The sequence below is a fragment of the Lithobates pipiens genome, unplaced genomic scaffold (assembly GCF_037356315.1).
Source record: "Lithobates pipiens isolate NorthernLeopardFrog02 unplaced genomic scaffold, aLitPip1_a1.2 Scaffold_13, whole genome shotgun sequence".
Lineage (NCBI taxonomy): Eukaryota > Metazoa > Chordata > Amphibia > Anura > Ranidae > Lithobates > Lithobates pipiens.
Window position 1 is genome coordinate 339,610,603 of NW_027507718.1, and position 27,393 is coordinate 339,637,995.

The following is a 27,393-nucleotide window of genomic DNA, read 5'->3' on the forward strand; positions in this document are numbered from 1 at the left end:
CTTTTTTTTGATGAAATGGGAAAAGTTATTTCCTGATCTTTTGTTGGCAGCCTGAGAACTCAGCTGACCTACATGTTGTTGTGTGCTTAGGTGCCAGTTAGATTTCCTTTTCCATGGCAGCCAAGAAATAATTACAAAAGCATTACTGAAACAACTAGCTATCATGATCAATTGGCAGCGTTTACTGAATTGCTGAATAAAAAATGCCCAAAGATACTGGAACAAACTTCACTATTCAGTCTCTCAGGACGTGCCTAAGAAAAAATGTACAATAAAATGAACATAAACAGGGAACAATGTTGTGTCTGTGGTGGTTAATTTCAATTAACCACTTCAGCCCCTCGGAAGGATTTAGTCCCTTCCTGACCAAGCCGTTTTGTGCAATACGGCCATGTGACGCTTTAACTGACAATTGCACGGTCATGCAACATTGTACCCAAACAAAATTGAAGTCCTTTTTTCCCACAAATAGAGCTTTCTTTTGGTGGTATTTGATCACCTCTGTGGGTTTTATTTTTTTTTTCGCTATAAACAAAAAAACAGCAACAATTTTGAAAAAAAAGCAATATTTTCTACTTTTTGCTATAATACATATCCCCCCCCCCCCCCCAAAAAAAAATTCTTCTTCAGTTTAGACCAATATGCACTCTTCTACATATTTTTGGTAAAAAAAAAAACACAATAAGCGTATATTTATTAGTTTGTGCAAAAGTTATTGTGTCTAAAAATTAGGGAATATATTTATGGCATTTTTTTTCTTAATTTTTTTTATTACTAATGGTGGCGAGCTGCGATTTTTTTTATCATGACTGCAACATTGCGGCAGACAGATCGGACACTTTTGACACTATTTTGGGACCAGTGGCATTTATACAGTGATCAGTGCTATAAAAATGCACTGAGTACTGTGTAAATGTCACTGGCAGGGAAGGGGTTAAACACTAGGAGGCGATCAAGGGGTTAGGTGTGTTCCCTGGGTGTGTTCTAACTGTAGGGGGGATGGGCTCACTAGAACATGACAGAGATCACTGCTCCCGATGATAGGGAGCAGTAGATCTCTGTCATGTTGCTAGGCAGAACAGGGAAATACCTTGGTTACATAGGCATCTCCCCGTTCTGCCTCTCTGTATCACAATCGCGGGACACCAGCGGACATAGAGTCTGCGGGACCCGTGCGCGCCCACAAGCCGCCATTGATGGAGTGATGTACGGGTACCTCGTTTTGTGCACCCGTGCCACTTTGCCAACATAGATCAGCGTGAGCCAGTCGGCAAGTGGTTAAATAATCTTGTAGTGGCAAACTTTCATTTAGCAACTGCAACTTTTTTTCAAATTTAACAATAGACTAGCAATTTCTGCATATGCACAGCCAAACACTACCTGATTGGGGACACTTGTTTTGGTGACTTTCTAGTGTGAATTTAGCTTCCATTGGACATGGACAGATAGCCCCTCAGTTCCTGTTAAGTCCACAGAACAGTAAGTGAAGGTAAATCTCCATAATGAGAAATGGGAAAAAAACAATTAGCAGATTACTCTTCCCCTACTCTATACAAAAAGAAAAAAAAAGTAATGTCTTTAGATATGTTAATTGTCACCTGTCAGGAACAAAATTTGGTGTAAATACTGCATGATCATAATAAATGTAGAGAGGTATCTCATTTGTAGTGAGAGACACGTCCATTTATGGCAGCCTTTGTTATTTTAAATCAAGTCTGACTTTTTACTTTGACTGGTGCGACAAGCGCTCCGTTACACTGGTTACACTGGTCGACATTGGGAGCTCATGTCTCATCACGTGTGAAAATTAATGTTGAGCCGTCTTAACTGGTCTGATACAAGTTGGTCCGACTTTGAAAATGTACTATTTGTCCGACTTTGTTCCTACTTCAGCCCACTGAATATCATTGAAGTCGGATCGTCACCTTGCTTTATCTGACTTTGTTGTGCTCTGATGATCTTGAGGGGGAACTCCACGCCATATTTTAAACAAAAAACTGGCATGGGTTCCCCTTCCAAGACATACCAGGCCCTTCGGTCTGAAATGGATTTTAAGAGGTACCCCTATGCCATAAAAAAAGGTGCGGAGTCCCCCCAAAATCCATGCCAGACCCTTATCCGAGCACACAGCCCGGCTGGTCAGGAAAGGGGGTGGGGACGAGCGAGCCCCCTCCCTCTTGAACCGTACCAGGCTGCATGCCCTTAACATGGGAGCGTGGGTGCTTAGGGGTAGGAGACGTACTTTGGCAGATCCCCGTTCATTGAAGTCAGATGTGTCTCTGACTTCAAGTCCCAGGGCAAAGTCGGAGCCAAAGTAGGATGAGTGTCGTGTCGCACCAGTGTAACCCCGGCCTCAATTGATATACCTCAGCCAGCATATTTTGTTTTTTTGTAGGAACAAAGGTTGTAGTTGACCAACACTTCCTTACAGTTTACCACACACTCACACAGTTTAATTTATGTCTAGTAAAACTGTTTATTGCCTAGGGCCATTATTCTTAAACCTCGTCTCATCTTGAACTCGCAAGTTTGCACAACCATGCATTTTACAGGTTCATGAGTTGGTGATGTGTTTCTTCTGCAGTTTTTCGGCATTTTATTGTCCAAGACCAATATGAGTTTTTACTACAAATGCAGAGACAAAGCTTTAAAGCGGGAGTAAACCCAGTTTCAAAAAACACTTAGCATTTCCGGCATGCCGGGAATGTAACTTTCACATTGGTTGTGCTCTCAACCAAACTTTCAAACCATCCAATGGCTGGTGTCATAACTGATCACATGTGCAGCATCATGGCGGTTGAAGAATCATTAGAGGCCAAGATGGCAGCTTCTTTTACTGAAAATTATAGAAGGGTTTACTTCCACTTTAAAGAGTGTCTGTACTTCACACAATTCCCTCTGGGTAATTAATGTACATTGCATGGATATTAACATACTTTGTAATAGATTCATACATTTTGATGCTCCAAAGAAATAGAAGTTTGTTTTACCAGATTGATTGCAGGCTGACTCTAAAATGGGAGGGGCTGGCTCATTATAATCAGCTGGTGCACATGTTGTAATGAGAAAAGCAGCTAGATCTGTGGGTGGGGCAAGTTTATTGGTACCCATGTGGAGTAATGGCACAAAGAGACCAAGTAAAGTGGCACTGGTATTATTATATTTCTGGGGCTTGGTGTACAGAATGCCTCCAGGCTGCCATATTGCATTGCATTTTACAGCAAATTACAGCAGCGACACATTGAAAAGGAAAGGTATTGGTTCACCTACCACAGGGGTGGTTTTGTATTACTCTGTATGCAAATTCTACCCTCTCCCCTAAGATTTTTTCTTCTCTGGGTATTTTTTTTTCTAGTACACCATTGAACACATTTCTGAAGATCTTAATACAGATTATATTTTGCTTAATTTATCTTTGTCTTTTTAAGTGTCCTTTTTTTTTTTTTTATCAAGAAAAGAAGTTTTTTGTTATGTCAAAAATAAAAGGAACTTTCAGTACAAACATTCAGTCCATACAAAGAGTATAGATGATTATACAGCTACAGGGAAAATGCATACTAGCTTTATAATGTAACTTATACAAATGCAAGTACAACTTCCATATTGCCTTTTGTAGAAACTTCAATAAAGTAAGGGGGACAAAAAAAATAAAGAAAATAAAAATAATAAAAACAAGAACCAATGAAAAGAAACAAAAAAACAAGTGAAAAACATTTCAGCCTGACAAAACCATTATACCTTTCTCCCAGTATATGACCCGATAACTGTATGCCTTCTACCACCAAGGTCACTTATATACTGTGTCCCTCCACAATGTGTGTAAATTTTGGCATGCATCTTTAAAATGTACACACCTCAACTCTGGGTTGTCAGCATTGTGGTAGCCTATGAAGGACCAGTTGTGGAGGAGCTACTTCTGGGGCGCCCAGCCAACTTTAAGTGTACTTTAGTGTTGATAAACCCTTTGCACATTGTGTAAAAAATCCTACTGTTATATTTTGTAAAATCTTAATGTAGTACTAACCCCCGAAGGAGCTGCTGGTTTGATTTGGGCTTACCGTTACCATGGTATAGTCTCTGCCACTGACTTGTGAGATACACTTGAGCGTTACTGAGGGATGTGGATAAATGTAAAGAACTGGCATACGGTACCAGTTTCTCTCAGTCGATCCGGTGATACCGTATGAGTGTTGATCCAGGTTGCGTCCTTCAACTAAGCCTCCAGGCTCCTTCAGAGAAACCAGCCTTGCGCATGGTCTTCTCCTGAAAGAGTCCTCCCCTGGGGTTCTTCAGTTGCTGGGCCTCTCCCTTCTGATGAGACAGCACCGAACCATCCCTGGATCAGTAGGCCCCGAAATTCGCTCGGGCCTATCCCTTCAGTTGCATCGCCTCGGGCCAGCCGAGAAACACAGGATGCATGGTTCCACACCCCAGGCCAGGAGGGCTATGGGGCTGGGTCAGGAGGACCACCAGAATAAAAAAAGACAGAAAGTAAAAGACCCCGCCAACATGGCGTCAGTACCTTAAATACCACCCCCCAGAATGCACAGCAGGAAAACACTCCCACTGGGCTGGTTCCAAGAGATAAGTTGCATTCAATGCATCCAGCTAGACTGCGTTTCTACTCTTTCCGGCGGTGACAGCGACACCTGCTGTCAAAGAGACCAGCTGGACTGGTACTGAAACCAGAAATTTTGAAAACTGTGGCTTCAGGCAATTTAACTTTACAAAAACAATAGCGCCTGCTCGTCAGGAGCCAGCACTACATTAATAAGAATATTAAAAGAGAAAGGGAAAAATCATTTTTAACAACAGCAAATTACAACGTGGCTTGTGTAGCAATTGCATATGCTATATTATATTTTTATTTGCTAGAGTTTTTTGCCACAAAAGTGGGATTCACCTTTAAGACATAAAAAGGGTAAAAAAAAACATTGGGAGATGTGATTTGTAAGGAACTGATGGAAGGAGTGGACCTGAGATCTCTGAAAATTTAGAGGCAATAAAGGAGAGATTTGAGGTGCCACACATTTTTTTTTTGTGTGATTTTTAACACGATTTGGAAACGCGTTTCAAATCGTGCAATTCCAAATCATGATGTGTGAATGAGGCCTGAATGATAGTCTCTTGTCAATGCATCCTGCCAACAGTGTATATTGACAGCTTCGGAGAATCTCTCCAACACTTTCAAAATACATAGATGACGGGAAGTGGCAATTAAACAAATATTCATCTATTGCCAGAGCCCTTCCTGTACATGAGAGAGAAGTACTTTATGACAGCAGTGTAGTTGTTTTCTATGTAAACCAGTTAGATAAGATATACCACCCATATGTCACTAAAAATATCCACTCTTTATTATTGTGAACGTAGCTTAACAGTTTATTGCTGATACTGTTAAATGTAGAACTTTAATTATTTCCCAGCAGACTCATAATTTTCATTATATGATGTGCATTGCAATGACTGTATGAAAGTGTAATCTTCCAAACACACAAGAGTATGTTAGGTAAACAAATAATAAATACTTGTACTGGAAAGGATAGATGTCGGCTTATGGGTAGTGGAGGAAATAATTCAGCAGTAGCACAGCAGATGTTGTTGTGCTTGTTAATCGTGCTGCCTCACACAAAGTCAAGCTCATTTTTATGTCGTTATATAACAAGAGAGTTTTTACTGTGAATCCAGGGTGATTTAATACTATATTATCCAGAGCAAAGCATGAAATCATTAGCCAAGAGTATAATAAAAGTAATGTTCTGTACATTTGCCCTCCAACATACATCCATATTAAAAGATGGAATAAAACTGGCTTAGTTGAAAGCTGCTGTGATAGCAATATAATGGCTGCCATTGCTTGACCCCTCCTTCTAAAAATGCTTGTTTCAGGTCATTAAAACGCTATTTTTGGTGTCAATGAACTGGAGCAAGTATGACTTTTATACTTACTTTACTAGCTGCATGCTTTTTTCCAGGAATTCAATTCAGGAAGTACTAAACCTAGAGTTTGCTATGCTTTCTCCAGGAATTCAATTCATTAAGTACTAAACATAGAGTTTGCTATGCTTTCTCCAGGAATTCAATTCATTAAGTACTAATTATAGAGTTTGCTATGCTTTCTCCAGGAATTCAACTCAGGAAGTGCTAAACCTAGAGTTTGCTATGCTTTCTCCAGGAATTAAATTCAGGAAGCACTAAACCTAGAGTTTGTTATGCTTTCTCTAGGAATTCAATTCAGGAAGTACTAAACCTAGAGTTTGCTATGCTTTCTCCAGGAATTCAATTCATTAAGTACTAAACATAGTTTGCTATGCTTTTTACAGGAATTCAATTCAGGAAGTACTAAATCTAGAGTTTGCTATGCTTTCTCCAGGAATTCAATTCAGGACACTAAACCTAGAGTTTGCTATGGTTTGTCCAGGAATTCAATTCAGGAAGTACTAAATCTAGAGTTTGCTATGGTTTGTCCAGGAATTCAATTCAGGAAGTACTAAATCTAGAGTTTGCTATGGTTTGTCCAGGAATTCAATTCAGGAAGTACTAAACCTAAAGTTTGCTATGCTCTCTCCAGGAATTAAATTCATTAAGTAATAAACCTAGAGTTTGCTATGCTTTCTCCAGGAATTCAATTCAGGACACTAAACCTAGAGTTTGTTATGCTTTCTCCATGAATTCATTTCAGGAAGTACTAAACCTAGAGTTTGCTATGCTTTCTTCAGGAATTCAATTCATTAAGTACTAAACATAGTTTGCTATGCTTTTTCCAGGAATTAAATTCAGGAAGTACTAAATCTAGAGTTTGCTATGGTTTGTCCAGGAATTCAATTCAGGAAGTACTAAATCTAGAGCTTGCTATGCTTTTTCTAGGAATTCAATTCAGGAAGTACTAAATCTAGAGTTTGCTATGGTTTGTCCAGGAATTCAATTCAGGAAGTACTAAACCTAGAGTTTGCTATGCTTTCTCCAGGAATTCAATTCATTAAGTACTAAACATAAAGTTTGCTATGCTTTCTCCAGGAATTCAACTCAGGAAGTGCTAAACCTAGAGTTTGCTATGCTTTCTCCAGGAATTCAATTCAGGAAGCACTAAACCTAGAGTTTGTTATGCTTTCTCCATGAATTCATTTCAGGAAGTACTAAACCTAGAGTTTGCTATGGTTTGTCCAGGAATTCAATTCAGGAAGTACTAAACCTAGAGTTTGCTATGCTTTCTCCAGGAATTCAATTCAGGAAGTACTAAATCTAGAGTTTGCTATGCTTTCTCCAGGAATTTAATTCAGGAAGTACTAAACCTAGAGTTTGCTATGGTTTGTCCAGGAATTTAATTCAGGAAGTACTAAACCTAGAGTTTGCTATGGTTTGTCCAGGAATTCAATTCAGGAAGTACTAAATCTAGAGTTTGCTATGCTTTCTCCAGGAATTAAATTCAGGAAGTACTAAACCTAGAGTTTGTTATGCTTTCTCCATGAATTCATTTCAGGAAGTACTAAACCTTGAGTTTGCTATGCTTTCTCCAGGAATTCAATTCAGGAAGTACTAAATCTAGAGTTTGCTATGGTTTGTCCAGGAATTCAATTCAGGAAGTACTAAATCTAGAGTTTGCTATGCTTTTTCCAGGAATTCAATTCAGGAAGTACTAAATCTAGAGTTTGCTATGCTCTCTCCAGGAATTCAATTCATTAAGTACTAAACATAGAGTTTGTTACGCTTTCTCCAGGAATTCAATTCAGGAAGTACTAAATCTAGAGTTTGCTATGCTTTCTCCAGGAATTCAATTCAGGAAGTACTAAACCTAGAGTTTGTTATGCTTTCTCCATGAATTCATTTCAGGAAGTACTAAACCTTGAGTTTGCTATGCTTTCTCCAGGAATTCAATTCAGGAAGTACTAAATCTAGAGTTTGCTATGGTTTGTCCAGGAATTCAATTCAGGAAGTACTAAATCTAGAGTTTGCTATGCTTTTTCCAGGAATTCAATTCAGGAAGTACTAAATCTAGAGTTTGCTATGCTCTCTCCAGGAATTCAATTCATTAAGTACTAAACATAGAGTTTGTTACGCTTTCTCCAGGAATTCAATTCAGGAAGTACTAAACCTAGAGTTTGCAATACTTTCTCCAGGAATTCAATTCAAGAAGTACCGTACTAAACCTAGAGTTTGCTATACTTTCTCCATAAATTCAATTCAGGAAGTATTAAACCAAGAGTTTGCTAGAAATGATCAGTGTCAGATCAGAAATGGCAGTTTATTTTTATTTTTTGCAGTGAGCACAATTTTCCTTTAAATAATGGATAGGCAGCCTCCCCAGCCTGTCAGCAGCTGTTCCCTGCTTTGATGAATAAGGTGAAGCTGGTAGAAAGGTTGATAGAGCAGGTCTCAGCTTTCTTATTTTCTTATTTGGAAGATCAAAAACCAATTCAGACCAGGTTTATTGTCCTGTTGAGCTCAGGATCAGCTGCTTTGCTGCTGCTTAGAGGCCCCGGCAGAGGTTGCCCTGTTGAAGATCAGAACACCTTCTAATTTGGGCAATTATTGAGGATCCTAAAGTTGGACATACAGTATATGGCCCTGTGGTGATTGAGAATCAGGCTGTGTGGAGCTTGCCAATGAGTGATTATAAAGTGCATCCAGCTCAGTGTTTCTCAACCTTCTTTAATTCAAGGTGCCCTATAAAGTGATGCACAACCTTGACACACACAATTGTAAAATGTCAAAAACTAAACTTATAGTTTTACATAATGCAGTGCCATCTAGGAAACCCAACATTAGAGGTGATTTATTTTTACAAAGCAAATATACCTTTTCACATTGGTACTGACTAGTATTCCAATGTCTCTCTTCTCCCTCAGTTTCCCTCCTTCAGCCAACGTGACCCCAATGCTAATGGGAAGGGGCAAACAAGACTTCCTCAGGTGCCTGATCCTCCTTATCAATCTATGATCAATTTGTTATTTTGTCATCGGTTGTGAGGACTCCAGAAGCTAGCCTACATTGTGCCCAAGGTTGTAATGCTGCACAATAAAAACCTATGACTTTGTGTAATTAAAAAGGCAGGTTTGATTCTCCTGCCAGCTTGTTGACAATCTTTGGACAATTTGGGGTAATTTCTAAGCATTTAGCCAAGGCACTCCTCAGTGTAGTCCATTTACTGACTATTACCACTGATTAAACAAGCTGAATAGACTCTTAAAAAAAAAAACTATTCTGCAAACAGCAAGAAACTTGAAAATGAATGTTTAACAATTTCAAGTTTAGCGTAGTTCTTTGATCGTTCACAGGCAAGTCTAACAGTCATTTTTTAGATATATGAGCAGACGTATAATTTAAAAAAACGTGATAGGAGGGTTTAAATTGCCACATGTGGTAGGACCTTACTACATGGCTGCATTTTCACTTCTCTGAAAAGTGATCCTATAAAGATTAATTCATCACTTTGGCAAACCATGTAATATTCTTAAAAAAAATGTATGTACTAAAAAATCATATGCTTCATACATTGCTTTATTTATTGCTGTATTTTGTATAATTGTGGTATATGGGCATGTAAGTATTCCCCAACTATGGGGTGGGAAGTTAGCAGGGAATGCTTTGTCAAAATGAGTTATTTGCAATTTTTTTGCAATTGTTATTTCTTTCATAGAACCCCCCCCCCCCATTAAAATTGCAATTATCACCCATACATGGGTTCAGCTCTGATTCCAGTCATGACTAAAATATATACAATTTTTATTACTCACTGCATACAAAGTAAGACTTCAGATTTACCTTAGGAGTTCATTCATTGACTACTTAGAGTTAAGTGGAGAATAGGAATGAAAATATTCTTATATGCAGTTTGTATATTATAGGAACACTGTAAAATGATTTATACTAGGCATGCCATTGCTGACCTCCTTTTTAAAGTAAGAGTTGCCTGGCTGTTTATGGCTTTGGTTCCTAAGTCAGCGTCCAGGAATGCAGATAAGAAAGTCAATATGAAGTTAATGAAACTCCTGATCTGCATACTTCTTCCAGGCTTGTGCGTCAGAAAATGTTAAAGCGTATCTAAATCCACAGACAAAAATTTAATATATTGCAGCTTATTAGTCCATAGATGTAGTGGCTGCATTCGTTTTCTTTTATCAGGCTATTTTCCATTCATTTTCACCTGGCAATCCTGCAAATCAGCGGTCATTAACCCTGTCCTCATGGCCCACTAAAGCCCCATACACACTATCAGATTATCTGCTGAGTTTTTCCTTCAGATTTACAAAAACCATGTAGTAGAAGGGCCTGCCTGATTGCATACACATTGAAACTCCTAAGGTTTGTCCTCATATTATATGGTTTTGGTAAATCTGAAGGAAAAACTCAGCAGATAATCTGATAGTGTGTATGGGGCTTAACAGGCCAGGTTTGCAAGATAAGTGAAATACATCACAAGTGATATAATTTGCTTCTCAGTGATTGCAGTATTCTAGTCTGCATCTGCCCAAGGTAATACATAAAACCTGGCCTGTTAGTGGGCCTTGAGGTCAGGGTTGATGACGACTGCTGCAAATGACACACTTTCTGTGGTGCACTGATGAAACTAGTATCTTACACAAGATAGATAAAGATGTTTGTGATTTCTTTTCAGCTCACAGGAAGTGACAATAACACTGCATTTCTGGCAAGATCAACAGATATTTTCTGTACTTGCTGAAAATGCTTTTGGACTAAATAATGAAAACTAATACAGCTATCACATCTAAGGATTGGCAAGCTATATCATATTAAGTTTTTGATTTTGAGTTAAGCTTCGCTTTTGGCTTAATTTATATGGGGGCTGACTGTATTGCATGAATGAACTGTTTTGTACATGTTTGGCGCAACCTGGACTGCTTGCAGGCAGCCAACGTGAGTGAATGGACCCAAAGCGACTAAATAGACATGGCAAATGTAACAGGTGTACAGACCTCAATGCACATGAAATGGCTCATTCACACTGTTTAGGCCTTAGTGCCCATGTGAAATAATGCTTAACCGCTTAAGGACCACCTCACGCCGATATACATCGGCAGAATGAGAGGGCTGGGCACAATCATGTACCTCGACGTGGCTCTTTAAGTGCCCAGCTGTGGGTCGCTCGTGCTCCGCCGGCGGAACGCGAGGGCCCACGGCTGGGCACTTAAAGAGCCACGTACAGGTACGTGATTGTGCCCAGCCGTGCCATTCTATAGCACTGATTGCTGTATAAATGACAATGGTCCCAAAAATGTGTCAAAAATGTCAGATGTGTCCGCCATAATGTAGCAGTTGCAATTAAAATTGCTGATCGCCGCCATTACTAGTAAAAAAAAAAAATATTAATAAAAATGATATAAAACTATCCCCTATTTTGTAAACTTTTGCGCAAACCAATCAATAATCGCTAATTGCTATTTTATTTACCAAAAATATGTAGAAGAATACGTATCGGCCTAAACTGAAGAAAAAAACTTTTTTTATATATTTTTTGGGGATATTTATCATAGCAAAAAGTAAAAAATATTGAATTTTTTTCAAAATTGTCGCTCTATTTTTGTTTATAGCTCAGAAAATAAAAAACGCAGAGGTAATGAAATACCACCAAAAGAAAGCTCTATTTGTGTGAAAAAAAGACGCCAATTTTGTTTGGGAGCCACGTCACACGACCGCGCAATTGTCAGTTAAAGCGACGCAGTGCCGAATAACAAAAAGGGGCCCGGTCCTTTGGCTGCAAATTGGTCCGGGGCTTAAGTGGTTAAAGTTATTGCATCAGCATCACAGCCAGGAAACTAAAATTTTCAGAAGGCAAAGGTCAGCATTGGCAGTACTTTACTGGTATTCCTGGCAATCCTATTCATTGTAAACCAAAAATAATATTGAAAGGGTTTAGTAAAAGCAACTTCCTTCTTTTCTGATTCATTCAGATAGACCCACCTCTTCTCCTGGTAAAGATCAGCCCATTTTGATAAGTTTACACAGGCTGCCAACGAGCAGGCATGAAAAAAACAGAAAACTTTTCAAACCAAATGTCATAAAATTACCCTGCCATAAATTATAAAAGGTAACAACTTTATATACACTGCTCAAAAAAAAAATTAAAAAAATGAAAGGAACACTTTGAAAACACATCAGATCTCAATGGGGAAAAAAATCATGCTGGATATTTATACAGATATAGACTATTAGTTTGTTAGGATTGAAAGGATGCCACATTTTTTGATGGAAATTAAAATTATCAACACACAGAAGGCTGAATTCAAAGACACCCCAAAAATCAAAGTGAAAAATGATGCAGAAGGCTAGTCCATTTTGCTGAAATTTCACTGTAGCGCCTCAAAATGGTACTCAGCAATTTGTATGGCCACCACGTGCTTGTATGCATGCCTGACAAAGTCGGGGCATGCTCCTAATGAGCCGATGTATAGTGTCCTGGGGTATTTCCTCCAGGATCTAGACCAGGGCATCACTGAGTTCCTGAACAGACTGAGGTGCAACCTGGCGGTGTCAGATGGATCGAAACAAAATGTTCCAGAGGTGTTCTATTGGATTTAGGTCAGGCGAGCATGGGGGCCATTTAATAGTATCAATTCCTTCATCCTCCAGGAACTGGCTGCATACTCTCACTACATGAGACCGGTCATTGTCATGCACCAGGAGGAACCCAGGACCTATTGCACCAGTGTAGGGTCTGACTATGGGTCCAAGGATTTGATCCGATATCTAATGGCAGTCAGGGTGCCATTGCCTAGCCTGGAGAGGTCTGTGCATCCCTCCATGGATGTGTCTCCCCAGACCATCACTGACCTACCACCAAACCGGTCCAGCTGAACAATGTTACAGGCACCATAACATTCTCCATGGCTTCTCCAGACCCTTTAACATCTGTCACATGTGCTCAGGGTGAACCTGTTCTAATCTGTGAAAAGCACAGGGCGTCAGTGATGGACCTGCCAATTCTGGTGCTCAATGGCAAGTGTTAATTGAGGGCCGTGGTCAGTGAGTACAAGGCTCACTAGAGGATGACGAGCCCTCAGGCCACCCTCATGAAGTCTGTTTCTGATTGTTTGGTCAGAGACATTCACACCAGTGGCCTGCTGGAGGTCATTTTGTAGGACTCTAGCAGTGCTCATCCTGTTCCTCCTTGCACAAAGGAGCAGATACCGGTCCTGCTGATGGGTTAAGGACCTTCTAGGGCCATGTCCAGCTCTCCTAGAGTAACTACCTGTTTCCTGGAATCTCCTCTATGCTCTTGAGACTGTGCTGGGAGACACAGCAAACCTTCTGGCAATGACAGGTATTGATGTGCCATCCTGGAGGAGTTGGACTGCCTGTGCAACCTCTATAGGGTCCAGGTACCGCCTCATGCTGCCAGTAGTGACACTTACCCTAGCCAAATACAAAACTAGCAAAAAATAGTCAGAAAAGATGAATAGGGAAAAAAATGTCAGTGGCCTCCACCTGTAAAACCAGTCCTGTTTTGGTGGTCGTCTCATTGTTGCCCATCTAGTTCACCTGTTGTTACTTTCATTAACACCAGCTTCAGCTGAAAATAATTAATAACCCTCTTGGCTACTTAACTGACCAGATCAATATCCCAGGAGTTTAATTGACCCGATGCTATACTCGGATTAAAAAGTGTTCCTTTAATTTTTTTTGGCGTATTTGAGTGTATATAAAAAGATAAAAATACCAGTTTATAAAAAGTAGACTGGAAATTTTAAATAAAATTGAGTAATAGCATTTTAATTTCTTTTAGGCCTTATACACACGGCAGCCAAAAATGCTGCTTTTAGAGGCATTTTTAATTTTTCATTTCTTTTCATGCTTCTGAATGCAGCTCTATTGCAGTCAATGGGGGACAGTTACTAAAACTGGTGCACACAGGATCTGGTGCAGCTGTGCATAGTAACCAATCAGCTTCTAACTTAAGCCCCGTACACAGGGGCTGGCTTCTGTTGGACGATTATGCAGGAAAACCAGCAGCTGACCGACTCCCGATCAGTGATCTCCGGCAATGGCAGATAGCTCTGCTTGGAGTGTTCTGGCAGGAGGTCCATCCCCCTGTCAGAACACAATAGCTCAGTGGGGGATATCGCTATACTAACTTAGCATAGTTAGTACAGCGGCTGTGACCGGATTGTGTACCAGGCTTTGAGCTTGTTCAATTAAGCTTTGACAATAAAACCTAGAAGCTGATTGGTTACTATACACAGCTGCACCTGATTTTGTGTGCACCAATTTTAGTAAATCCCCCCCCCCCCCCCACGTGTCCATCCATAAACATTGTGGCATTTAGGTTCATGTTTTAGAGCAGCATTCAGGGGTATAAAGAATGTCCTAAAACTGCATTTTAGAGAGGAGCATAGTGGTATAATTTACTTCCATATGCAACAAATGCATGTAAATTATTTCCAGTTTTCAGAATTAATACGTCTGTGTGCCTTACAATTCCCTCTACACTTCCTGAGACTCCATAGCAAGTACCAGATGGAAATGTTAGGGAAGTTACATATTCACTTGTATAAAGGTTTGTACATTCTGAAGACATATACCTAGTATTTTATAACTGTCACATTCTATTTTTATAGAAAGTGGAATGACTTCTTTAGCCTAAGAAACTGTGTCACATAAAGGACGTGACATATGGCACCCAGATCACGAATGAAGAGAGCGCAAGCTTACAATGTCCTACTTTTCCATGACATCGGATTATCATCCCAAGTATCAAATCCCTCACACCTCTCATACTGCCCTTTATACAGGATCAACATATTATATGGGTTAATGTTAAATAGGTTTGTCAGTAGATTAAAATATACCCCTACAATGTAAACTGTGTCTGTAAGTTAATATGAATATCTGTAGATAGTTCATTAAAAAGGGCACCATAGTCTGTTCCACTTAGAGTGGCACTAAACTTGGTTTAAAAAAATTCAATTCAAGTATTTCCAATTCAGAAAAAGGCCCTTCTATTGCTTTCAGCTTCCTCTAAATCTCTTCTTTTTTTCTGTTGTAATCTGCCTCCTTGTTGGAGGGAGCTAAGTTCATTAGCTATGGTCCCACTGTATCTAGGAATGTAGCCACCTTCTCTTGCTCCCTCGCGAGATGACCTGTGGCAGTGATGGCGAACTTTGGCACCCCAGATGTTTTGGAACTGCATTTCCCATGATACTTAAGCACTATGCATTGTAGTTGAGCATCATGGGAAATGTAGTTCCTAGAAATCTGGGGTGCCAAGGTTTGCCATCACTGCCCTAGGTCATCTCGGGAGGAACCTATGGAATATGCGGTTTGTAGTGTGCATAGAGCAGTGTACATAACCAAAACTAATGTGCAATACTTGTTCCAAAGAAATGGAAGTGATGGAGAAAGAAGAGGTTCGGGAATTCACAAAGAATGTTACAAGGACAGGGCTCGAGTCCTGCGGGAACACGTGGGAACGGCGTCCCTGCGCTTTTTTCACAGCAGGAACGCTATTCCCTTTTCAGTACTAGAGCCACCCGAGCCGATCCTTCACTAAGTGCCGATGCCCAGCATAACGAAATAGTGAAGGACAGCTCCCTCCCCTCCCTCGGTCCTCCTCCTCCAGCAGCCGCGGCTATACTATACAGGAGCGCACCTACCAATCTGCAGATCCCCGATGCATTGGCTGCTAGAACCGCCATTGTCCTAACAACCAATGACATCACCTGTGTTCCCCACCCTCATCAGCAAGTTACTCCGCCCAGCTTTTGCCCCCCTGCAGCATGCTCCTTCATCAAGGACTTATCCAGGTACACATTTTTCTACTTTGTGATGGCTCAGTCACAACTCTGATGGGGAACTCTGGGGACACTCTAATGGGGGGGGGGGGGCTCTCTGATGGGGATACCTGCTCTCTGATGGGGATACCTGCTCTCTGATGGGAACACCTGCTCTCTGGTGGAAGGAATAGTCCCCCATCATTGGTGTCAGTGGGAGGAATCAAACGAAGGGAAAGATCATCACCCATTGTGGTGATTATTCTGTTAGTTTGACAAGTTAACTTATTTTGTTTTTTGTAAACTGGCACTTTACAATAAATGTTGCACTGCATTTTCTGTGAAATATATGTGCATATGAGCGTATCTTTTTTTTTTTGGTGGGGGAGTGGATCACTTTTTTCCCCAGGACTTAACCCCTGTACAAGGATACAGAAATAATGAAAAATATATTACAGGGCCAGTAAGTAGTGAATGTGTATGGATTCTTTTTAGAAAATAAGATTATTGTTTAGTGTCACTTTAAACTAATACACAGAATGGCAGGTACTGCATAACACTCAGATGACTGGTGTTTGTTCTCTTTGTGGGTTGACCTTATTTGAAAGTTAAATAAGAGCTACAGTGTTAGGATTGTGTATGCACACCTTAAATTGTTATATAGGTATAACACACAGGACGTGACAAAGACACCTAATAAAAGAACGGCAGTATAATAACACATACATTAGTTGGTTGTTTCAAATGTAATAACCATTAGTTACTTAATAAATAGCTCAGATACACAACGGGCTTATTCCAGATACCTTGTCAACTGTTTGTAATGTGTCACCTTGGAGTTTTGTATGCTATCTAACATAATAAGTAACAGCTGTCAGGTGAGTTTACCTGTAGGAGCTGTGTGCATGGATCTCTCATTGTTAACTGAAAGCCATGCAGCAGGTGCAATGCTCCCATTGGGTGTAGTGTATGAAAGGTTGCAGAAAAAGGAGCCGTGTCACATACAGAAACCATTACATTACATAATGCTGCTTATTGGGAAACAAAAGATGGCTTCTGTGAATACAGACAGTTCTTCTTTCATTTTCATGCACGTGTTGGCATAATATACGGGGTCTGTTAATCAATGTTTTACCCAGGATTTATACAAGTTTAATGCAATATTCAAATAGTATTCAAGCGTCAAAATTTGTGAAAGGTATTTGAATCTCAGGCGAAAACATAACTAAACCCTTTTATGTTGCTCCCATTGAACCAGTCAGCTTCTCAGTATAATGTTTCTAGGACATGTAACAGAAATTAACTAGTTCAATACCAGGCACTTATTTTCAGCTTTAAGCGCTGTGGCTGTTTAAATGACAATTGCGTGGCCATGCTCCACTGTACCCCCAAACAGAATGTTTATCATTTTGTTCCCACAAATAGAGCTTTCTTTTGGTAGTATTTGATCACCTCTGCATTTTTTTTTTGCTAAACAACAGACCTAACATTTTAGAAAAAAAAGTTTTTCTTTTGTTTCTGTTATAAAATTTTGGAAAAATTTGGAAAAAGTTTTCTCCTTCACTGATGGGTACTGGTAAGGCAGCACTGATGGGCACTGATAAGTCTGCACTGATGAGGTGGCACTGATGGGCACTGATAGGTGGCACTGATGGCACTGGTAGGCAGCATTGGTAGGTGGCACTGGTGGGCACTCATGGGTGGCACTGGTGGGCACTGATAGGTGACACTGAAGGGCACGGAAAGGCAGCACTGATGGGTACTTATGGGGGCACTGATAGGCAGCACTGATGGGCACTGATAGGTAGCACTTCTGGGTACTGATACATGGCACTGATGGGCACTGATATGCTGCACTGATAGATGGCATTGATAAGCATCACTGATGGCACTGGCAGGCATTGGGAATGGGCACTGATTGGCATTTCCTTGGTGGTCTAGGGTGGGCATTCGAGGGGGGCTGCACTGATAAACAATCAGCACAGACCCCACCAGTCAGGAGAGCAGCCGATCGGCTCTCCTCTACTCGCTTCTGTCAGACACGAGTGAGGAAAAGCCGATCAACGGTTCCTCCTGTTTACATCGTAAAACCTTTATACATACACTTAAGCTGGATACACACTATACAATTTGTATGCAATCAGACAGGGCTTTGCACTACATGGGTTTGGTAAATCTAAAGGAAATCAGAAAACAAAAGTTGTATAGTGTGTACGGGGTCTTATGCCCTGTACACACGGTCGGAAATTCAGACGACAAAATCCGTTGGATTTTTTCCGACGGATTTTGGCCCAAACTTATCTTGCATACACATGGTCGCACAAAGTTGTCGGAAAATCAGATCGTTCAGAACGCGGTGACGTACAACACGTATGACGGGACTATAAAGAGGGCAGTAGCCAATAGCTTTTGTCTCGTAATTTATTCTCAGCATGCGTGGCACTTTGTCCTTCGGAATTGCCTACACACGATTGGAATTTAAACGTTCGGATTTTGTTGTTGGAAAATTTTAGATCCTGCTCTCAAACTTTGTGTGTCGGAAATTTCGATGGAAAAAGTCTGATGGAGCCCACACACGATTGGATTTTCTGACAACAATATCCGATCACACATTTTCCGTGTGTGTACAGGGCATTAGCTTTAAGTGATACAGATTGATGAAACAAATCCTATAACATAAGCTTTATATAAGGAAAAATTGGGCCCAGGGCTCCTTGGGCCCTATTTTTTCCATATGTAAAACTTGTATATCCACAGTCTCTTTGGGGACTGTAGATATTGAGGGCGGCAGCAACCAATTTTAAACCAAAGCACAGCCATTTATATAAATTTTTCTACTCTTTTCTCTAGAGCCATTTAAAGTCCAGAAATTACACAGCTTTTCTGAACTTCTAGAGGCAGGGGGTGGGGATCTGATGTCACAAACTGCACAGCTCAGAGAGGAGAGCTGAGTATAATCTGAGACCTGAGTGAAGGGAAAGGACACACTCCCCTCTACACAATCTCATAGGGAAACATGCACAGCTGAGGTTTTCAATTACAGGCTCTATGCTAGAGTTCCCCTCCCCTGTTCCTCTCCATACATATATTATAGCAGGATATGCTTTGTTCATTTCTAATGTCAGAAGTTTACAACCAATTTAAGTTTAAGGTCAGAGAAAACTAGAGCTTCAATGGTGGTGGCTGAAAAGGTGAGTGTTAAATGACATACTTGACACCTAGTGTTGCAAAAAAAAAAAAAAAATTAGATGATCATACTTTATCCAAATGTTTCTTAAGCTGGCCATACACTGTGTGAATTTCGGTGAGCTTCTGATGAACCAGTTGAAATTCACTCAGTGGGTGTCCATGCCGGCCGCCTCCCACCCAACATCCCTCAATTTTAAAATCAAAGGGCCTGAGTGGAAAATTGTAATCTAAAAAAGAAGCTGCATGTGATCAGATGCAGCCACTGTATGGGTATTTTGATAGTTGGCTGACTGTATAACATGGCTGGAATATCTAAAACTAAAAAAAGTTAGTGGTTCAACTTTAGCCTCATCCACCCACAAGCTAAGATATGGAGATTGCATAGCACACAATCATGTGAAACGAGGCTACAGTTCTACTTCAATGGGGTGAGAAAGGTTATCTAAACCTAGCACAGTGAATTTAACCCAACACAAATTGAAAGTTGCCTGGATTTAGGATTTTAGCACAGTGCACATTTTCAGTATAGGATTTGCAGTTCAGCAATTCACATTAATTATTGCCTAGATACTCTTTAAAATGAGCCATACTTTTGTTTTCTGCACTTTTGTATCTCTTTCTTATTCCTAATGTCATTTTTCATCTTATACAGAAAATGGATACATCCAGCATTGTAAAGAAATGTTCCAGAGCTCTGGGACTGTTTGGCTCCTGTTCACCAATTGTAAAAATATTGCAAATGAACATTTACAGTGTCTTGATTACACTGTGGTGATATTATGTGATAACTGAGAGTGGTTCAAATTAAGCTTCATTAAGATTATTGCTCATTCTGAAACATGCATTTTTGTCTCTGCGCTGATCTTGAAATTGGTTTCTTCTGTATAAATATTTAAATCTACTATTCATTTACAGCATTAATATGTAAACACTTGTGATGTTTAAAGGAACTGCGCTATTTGTAATACTGTCACATTTTGCATTTATATAAATGTTATGTTTTCACAGGTTCAACGCATTTTGGAAAAGCATGACCCATTTAAAAACTCTCATGCTAGATATGGCTCCATTTCTGCAGATGAGGTTAGCGCCGTACAGAATTATGTGGAACACATGATCTTGCTTTTAATTGAAGAGCAGGTGAAGGATGCTGCCATGGGGCCTATTCTGGAGTTTGTGGTGTCAGAGAATATTATGGAAAAACTATTTCTATGGAGCCTCAGGAGAGAATTTTCTGATGAGACCAAATTTGAGCAGTTAAAGATGTATGATTTGCTGATTACGCAGTCACACCAGCCTTTGCTACATCACAAGCCTATATTGAAACCGCTGATGATGTTGTTAAGTACTTGTTCAGGGACATCAACTCCGAATGTGGAGACTGAACTGGTGGTTCTACTCAACCAGTTATGTTCCATCCTTGCCAAAGATCCATCCATCCTAGAATTGTTTTTTCACACCAGTGAAGACCAAGGAGCTGCCAACTTTCTTATCTTCTCCTTGCTGATACCCTTTATCCATCGAGAGGGCACAGTGGGACAACAGGCACGGGATGCCTTGCTCTTCATCATGTCTTTGTCCGCTGAGAATAACATGGTTGCTAAACATATAGTTGAAAGCACTTACTTCTGTCCGGTAAGTTCCATTTTTTGCTGTATTGATTAACTATAATCTTGACTGTAACAAAGTGATATGGAATAAAGTATGGGGGATGTTACTACTTCCTACTTTTTACCTTGCTGGAAAAGAAGTTGTACCTGAAAACCTGCAATGCAAGGATCCCACTGCTTCTGTCTCACTTATTCTGTGGATCTGCGCTTTCTGAATTTCGACTGCTGTTTCTTGAATATGCCCAAACGATTCATTAAATCACCAGTCACTTGAGGGGTAACTATAACACACAGAAGCAAAACCCTTCCTCTATCAATATGGCCTTCTCCTAAGATATAGACTGTGCGAAACTAGGCAGGTTAAGTTAGCAAAGGGGAAAATATCAGCTACAGAGAGACCGTATGCAATAAAAGTCCTTTGTCCTCTGCTTGCCTTTTTGGGTACAACTTCAAAAAATCTTGTCCTCTTTAAAGATGTATAAGCTTCCAGGTGTGCACAGCCTCAATCATACATAATTAAACAAGGGCATTGACCTTTAGCAATAGCATAAACATGACATGATGCATAAAATGTAGTATAGTCCACTCATAGAAGCGTGTACAGAGAAATTAAAATGTGAAAAGATCAATAATCATGAGGGACCAATCCAAGAAATCATAGGAGGAACCAGTGGTGGCCCGTCCATAGGGGTGTTCTCGGGCGCCGGCCCCCAAAAAAGCTCACTTTAAGAGTGACCAGAGGCTGGACATGCAACAGTCTATGGGATGCCAATTTGCCCGTGTTTTGGTTGTGGTCGTGGCGCAAGCGATGCGCCCGAACACTCCCCACTCTACTGTCATTTGTCTGGCCAGTCCTTTCCTATCTTTTTATTAGCTGGGACTGGAGGATGGTGGGTGGTGCTTTTTGTGGCAACACTTCCGGTTTCCTGGCTCACTGCTCTGTGCTCTGGGTAGCGGAGGTCCATGTCGGTACCGGGGGAAAGGCAGGACAGTCAGGCAGTGGCTGCATTTTATGGGCACAGTGGCTGCATTTGATGGCACAGTGGGGCACAGTGGCTGCATTTGATGGCACAGTGGCGGCATTTGATGGCACAGTGGCGGCATTTTATGGTCACAGTGGCGGCATTTGATGGTCACAGTGGCTGCATTTGATGGCACAGTGGGGCATGGTGGCTGCATTTGTTGGCACAGTGGCTGCAATTGATGGGCACAGTGGCTGTGTTTGATGGCACAGTGGCTGCAATTGATGGACACAGTAAGGCTGCAATTGATGTTTTTTTTCATAAATTTTCAGTTTGTTTGTGCCCCCCCAAATATTTTGAGCACCAGCCGCCACTGGGATGAACCAATCAATGTACAACTATTTTAAAAAATATTTTTTTTTGATATTTCAGAGCAGTTGATACCTTTATTTAGTAACTAGATTAATTTTTTCACAAACTTTTATATACATTTTTTTATTCACGTTTACATGCAGACCAAGTTGACCAGCAAAGTAATGAGGTGTTTATCAAACAGTCATCTTTTATTCACATGGTTTTATGTGAATAAAATGTTTTATCTTTTTTTTTGTTTACACTGTTTCTGTTATTGCCCCTGGCAGTAATATTTTGGCAAATGCTGAACTTGTGAATTAATACAACAATTTAGTGTTGTGATTTTGCCTCTATTTCAGATGGTGCTTCTTGTAAGGATAAGGGAGTCAAAAATGCTCATAAGCCAACAGGCAGACAACCAGCTTTAATTAATACCCCTTGATAAACAATAGGATTTCCACTTTATTAGTTTAGTTTTGCTAGACTAGTTAAAGATGATTTCTGTCTGGCTCATGCCCTTTGTTTATGATGTTTTTTATTGCATTGGAAACTATGCTGATGATGTACACAAATGTAGATGACTTGTTAGTAATCTCTGTGAACCATTGTCAATTAGGAACAATTGTGCAGTACTATTATTACTGTTGATTTCGCAGCTAAGTCACCCATATAGCAGGTCACTTTAGCAGAAACGTTTGCAGGTAGTCAGTGAGAGTAGCAGTAATTTCCTACCACTTTGTACTTTGGTTAATATTCAGCTATCCAGTATAGCCTTTAAATAGTAGTCAAGGAACCAGAATGAAGATCTACTCTAGTAGTCAAACCCAGTAATGGCAAAAAAATACAAAAAATTGTAAACCTACCTTTAAGTATTTTTCTAAAATCAGGTTAGATGATCCTGCTGTTCTGCTTCCAATTTCAAAGGGTATAGCCTGGAAGAGGGAACAACAGTATCACGTTAGTAATATGAGATAGTGTCCAATGATGCTGGGATCAGTTTTGAAAAACATATATAGGTGTAGCCAAGGAACTACTATGCAGGCAAAAAACTTAGAGAGGGGTGGCATGGTGTAGATTTTTCTGGAGGAATCCCCAGACATTGCATGCTTCAACATGTAGTGACAGAACTTCCACCATTTTATTTTGGTGCCAGCGCTACAGTTAAGAAAAAACTGTTAGACAGATTAAGACTAATGTAGCGGCTGCTCCTGAAGAGCACACGCTATGCGTTTTTTCTAAAGTTGCCTAAACTGCAGTTTTGTTTGGGTATAATTATCTAAATTGGGCCTCGGCATCAGTCTGACTGTATTGTGAGATGTTCAGCCTGGCCACTTGGGGCACTGTCTCTTCTGGCAGGCATGGAACTATGGTCTGGTCAGGTGCTTAAGTTACTCTCTCTCTGAGCCGCCCATTGAGAGTGGCACTCTTGCTGTGCTTTCTGGGAGAGGGTACTTAAGATGTGGACGTCACGTGGTTCGGGGTTCCGGTCCAGTATTATGTGCTGACTACATGGTCCTGGTCCTCCTGACCAGCCCCCAGGAAGGCTATGGCCTGGGGTGCGGATCCTCCTGACTTTAATGTCTCGAGGCTGGCTAGCCCGAGGCAGGGAAACTAAAGGAGGATTATGAGGTGGTTGGGTGCCGTCTCTGGTTCGGGAGAGACCCAGTGTACTTCAAGCATCCCAGGGGAAGACTCTTCAGAAGAACACCACGTACGGGTTGTTTTTCTTAGCAAGAGCCTGGAAGGGCTTAAGTAACTGAGAGAATCCGGTCTTGTGGATATCACCAAGCAGGTTGAAAGATTCAGGTATCCTACAAGTGTTCTAAAGCTTAGTTTTCCTACGTGTTCTACAACAACGTCTGTGGCAGACACTTGTTCCTGAGTAAGCACCAAGTTGGCTGCTAGGCCTTGTGAGAGAGGGACTGTCCAACCTGAGTGATCATCCAGCTGCGGATGGCTATTCTCTGGATGCAGTCAAAGTAAGCAAGTTTTTCAATTTTTTTTTTACTTTGACACTAATGCCGCGTACACACGGTCAGAGAATTCGTCGGAATGCGTCTTATCGGACCGTGTCGTCAGATAATCCGACTGTGTGTGGTATGCATCGGACTGATTCCGTCCGAATCTCCGTCTGACCCAATTTTCCAACATGTTGGAAATATTTCCTGACCAACTAGGCCAGTCGGACGTAATCCGATCATGTGTAGAGAATTTTGATCGGACCAGGTGCCACGCATGCTCAGATCAAATTTCTACATCAAAGCTATTGGCTACTAGCCTGAATGTAGTCCCATCGTAACAAAATTACGTCATCGTGTTCTGAAAGATCGGATTTTTCAACAACTTAGTGCGACCGTGTGTATGCAACAGTTTCGGACACAATCCGTCAGACTAAATCTGACGGACAAAATCCGACGGATTTGATTTTGGAATCCCCGACCGTGTGTACAGGGGCTAAGAGTACCTGAACTTCCTTTCCAACCCTCTGATACCAAGTTGAAAGACTGTTCAATTGTCTGAGTTTTGAAAATAAAATCCATGCAAGTAGATCTATTGTCAATCTCAAGTTACTGGGCCTATTACCACGGGACATCCCCTAGACGTACAACAAGGAGAACGGAAGGTAACAGTAAGACCAAAAATAACCAGCAGCTCCTTCGGGGGTTAGTGCTACACTAAGATTTAGTGCCAGATACAGCAAATACTGACTTAAGAGTAATATAAAAGATAAAGCATGATTGCTACAAATGGAAATGAAGGGCACCTATGAGAGTAGAAGTATAGGAACTGCCATTGCTGGAGTTGAAGGGCTCCTTTGAGGGTAGGAATATGGGAACTTTTAATGTGTTTGGGTGGATACTTCGCTGGGTGTATACTTGTTCCAGGTTATGGATCCATTAGATATCAAGCAGGATCAGGATCCCAGCCACATAATGTGTAGCTTTGCAAACAAGTCAGTAATGGCAGTTCCTCTGGTTTTATCTTCACAGGTTCTCTTTAAGGTTCAGCAGGACTCTGCTGAGGTACTAAAATGATGTCCAGGTGACATTTCCAAACATAGGTTTAATTACCAGTTCTTCTGGCGTTCTGACATCATTAACAAAGGTGACCAGCAGAGATCTGTGATATTTTAGTTACAGGGAACCTGCTGAAAAGAGGAAATTATATTGGTATATGTGAGACAGTGCTGATTAAAGACAGGGGGAACCGGGAGCTTAAATCATTGTGAAGCCTAACAGAGATTGAAATGTTCCTCTTTACCTTTGTTAAAATGTGTCAATGCCAGAGCTAAATACTCTCCATCAGTTTGGCATGACCTCCTTGTGTTTGTGTGCTTTGACTCCAGTCTTCCCTATAACCTGTGAGCAAACTGGTACCCAATTGTCTTCCAACCAAATGAACCTTATAACAGGCTTATAGTGATGACTCTGGAAAGCACATTGAATGAAATATGGCGAACCGTTGCTTGTTCTTTGCAAACTGCAAAATTTAGCAGTCCAATTTAAATAAGTACGATAAAATAAAAGATAAAAAAGGCACTAGGTATTTTCGGTAGACAAAAACAGGGCTCCCTAAACCATGATCTATGGCTCGTAGGGTGCTTTTGGCCCTCTACGAGATTTTATCCAGCCGGGTCGTGTCGGTGGTGTGTCCTTAATATGCACAGATCGTGGATTAAGGTTAGCAGAGCTGCCTATTGTCTGTGTTTCTATTGTAAGGGTTGACTCTGATGGGACCCTGATGAGGGCCCTGATGTAAGGGGAGACTCTGATGAGGCCCTCATGTAACAGGGACTCTGATGGGAACTCTGGTGTAAGGGAGACCCTGATGAGGATTTTAAATTACACATTATGGCCATTGTACTGAAAAGTATGGCGAGCCCCAGTCTAAAAAATTGATTGGAACAACCTACCTAGGGTATTGCACAGACTTAAATCTCAGATCAAGTTTTGTTTCACAGTGTCTTGTCTGGTAATGGACCAGTGGTTAAATGAATATGCAGCTAGATCACACAATTGTCTAAAAACAGAATTTGAAATTGTACATCCTACATACAGCATCTCACAAAAGTGAGTGCACCCCTCAAATTTTTGTAAATATTTAATTATATTTTTTCATGTGACAACACTGAGTAAATTACACTTTGCTACAATGTAAAGTAGTGAGTGTACAGCTTGTATAACAGTGTCAATTTACTGTCCCCTCAAAATAAATCAACACAACCATTAATGTCTAAACCGCTTGCAACAAAAGTACACCCCTAAGTGAAAATGTCCAAATTGGGCCAATTAGCCATTTTCCCTCCCCCAGTGCCATGTGACTCATTAGTGTTACAAGGTCTCAGGTGTGAATGGGGAGAAGGTGTGTTAAATTTAGTGTTATTGCTCTCACTCTCTCATACTGGTCACTGGAAGTTCAACATGGCACCTCATGGCAAAGAACTCTCTGAAGATCTGAAAAAAGAATTGTTGATCTACATAAAGATGGCCTAGGCTATAAGAAGATTGCCAAGACCCTGAAACTGCAGTACGGTGGCCAAGACCATACAGCGGTTTAATAGGAAGGTTTCACTCAGAACAGGCCTCACCATGTTCAACCAAAGAAGTTGAGTGCATGTGCTCAGCGTCATATCCAGAGGTTGTCTTTGGGAAATAGACGTATGAGTGCTGCCAGCATTGCTGCAGAGGATGATGGGGTGGGGGGTCAGCCTGTCAGTGCTCAGATCATATGCCACACAGTGCATCAAATTGGTTTGCATGGCTGTCGTCCCAGAAGGAAGCCTCTTCTAAAGATGATGCACAAGAATGCCTGCAATTAGTTTGCTGAAGACAAGCAGACTTAGGACATGGATTACTGGAACCATGTCCTGTGGTCTGATGAGACCAATATAAACGTATTTGGTTCAAGTGGTGTCAAGCGTGTATGGGGGCAGCCAGGTAAGGAGTACAAAGACAAGTGTGTTTTGCGTACAGTCAAGCATGGTGGTCAGAGTGTCATGGTCTGGGGCTGCATGAGTGCTGCTGGCACTGGGGAGCGACAGTTCATCGAGGGAACCATGAATGCCAACATGTACTGTGACATACTGAAGCAGAGCATGATCCCCTCCCTTCGGAGACTGGGCCGCAGGGCAGTATTCCAACATAATGACCCCAAACACACCTCAAAGGGTTCAGGGTAACGTTGATGGACAGGCCAAACATGTCTCCAGACCTAAACCCTATTGAGCATCTGTGGGACATCCTCAAATGGAAGGTGGGGGAGCGCAAGTTCTCTAACATCCACCATCTCTGTGATACTGTCATGGAGGAGTGGAAGACGACTCCAGTGGTAACCTGTGAAGCTCTGGTGAACTCCATGCCCAAGAGGGTTAAGGCAGTGCTGGAAAATAATGGTGGCCACACAAAATATTGACACTATAGGCCCAACTTGGACATTTTCCCTTAGGAGTGTACTCACTTTTGTTGCAAGCGGTTTAGATATTAATGGCTGTGTTGAGTTATTTTGAGGGGACAGCAAATTTACACTACAGTTATACAAACTGTACACTCACTA

General features: G+C 40.9%; 1 protein-coding gene across 4 annotated transcripts in view; it reads left to right on the plus strand.

Annotated features, from left to right (window-relative positions):
- The window catches only part of FHIP1A (FHF complex subunit HOOK interacting protein 1A), a 362,353-nt gene that overhangs the window by 175,420 nt on the left and 159,540 nt on the right, over positions 1–27,393 (plus strand). For all 4 annotated transcript variants that reach the window (XM_077477033.1, XM_077477031.1, XM_077477030.1 and 1 more), the window contains one exon: positions 19,923–20,549. In XM_077477033.1, the coding sequence (XP_077333159.1) occupies positions 19,923–20,549 (627 nt within the window). The remainder of the gene's footprint in view (positions 1–19,922; positions 20,550–27,393) is intronic.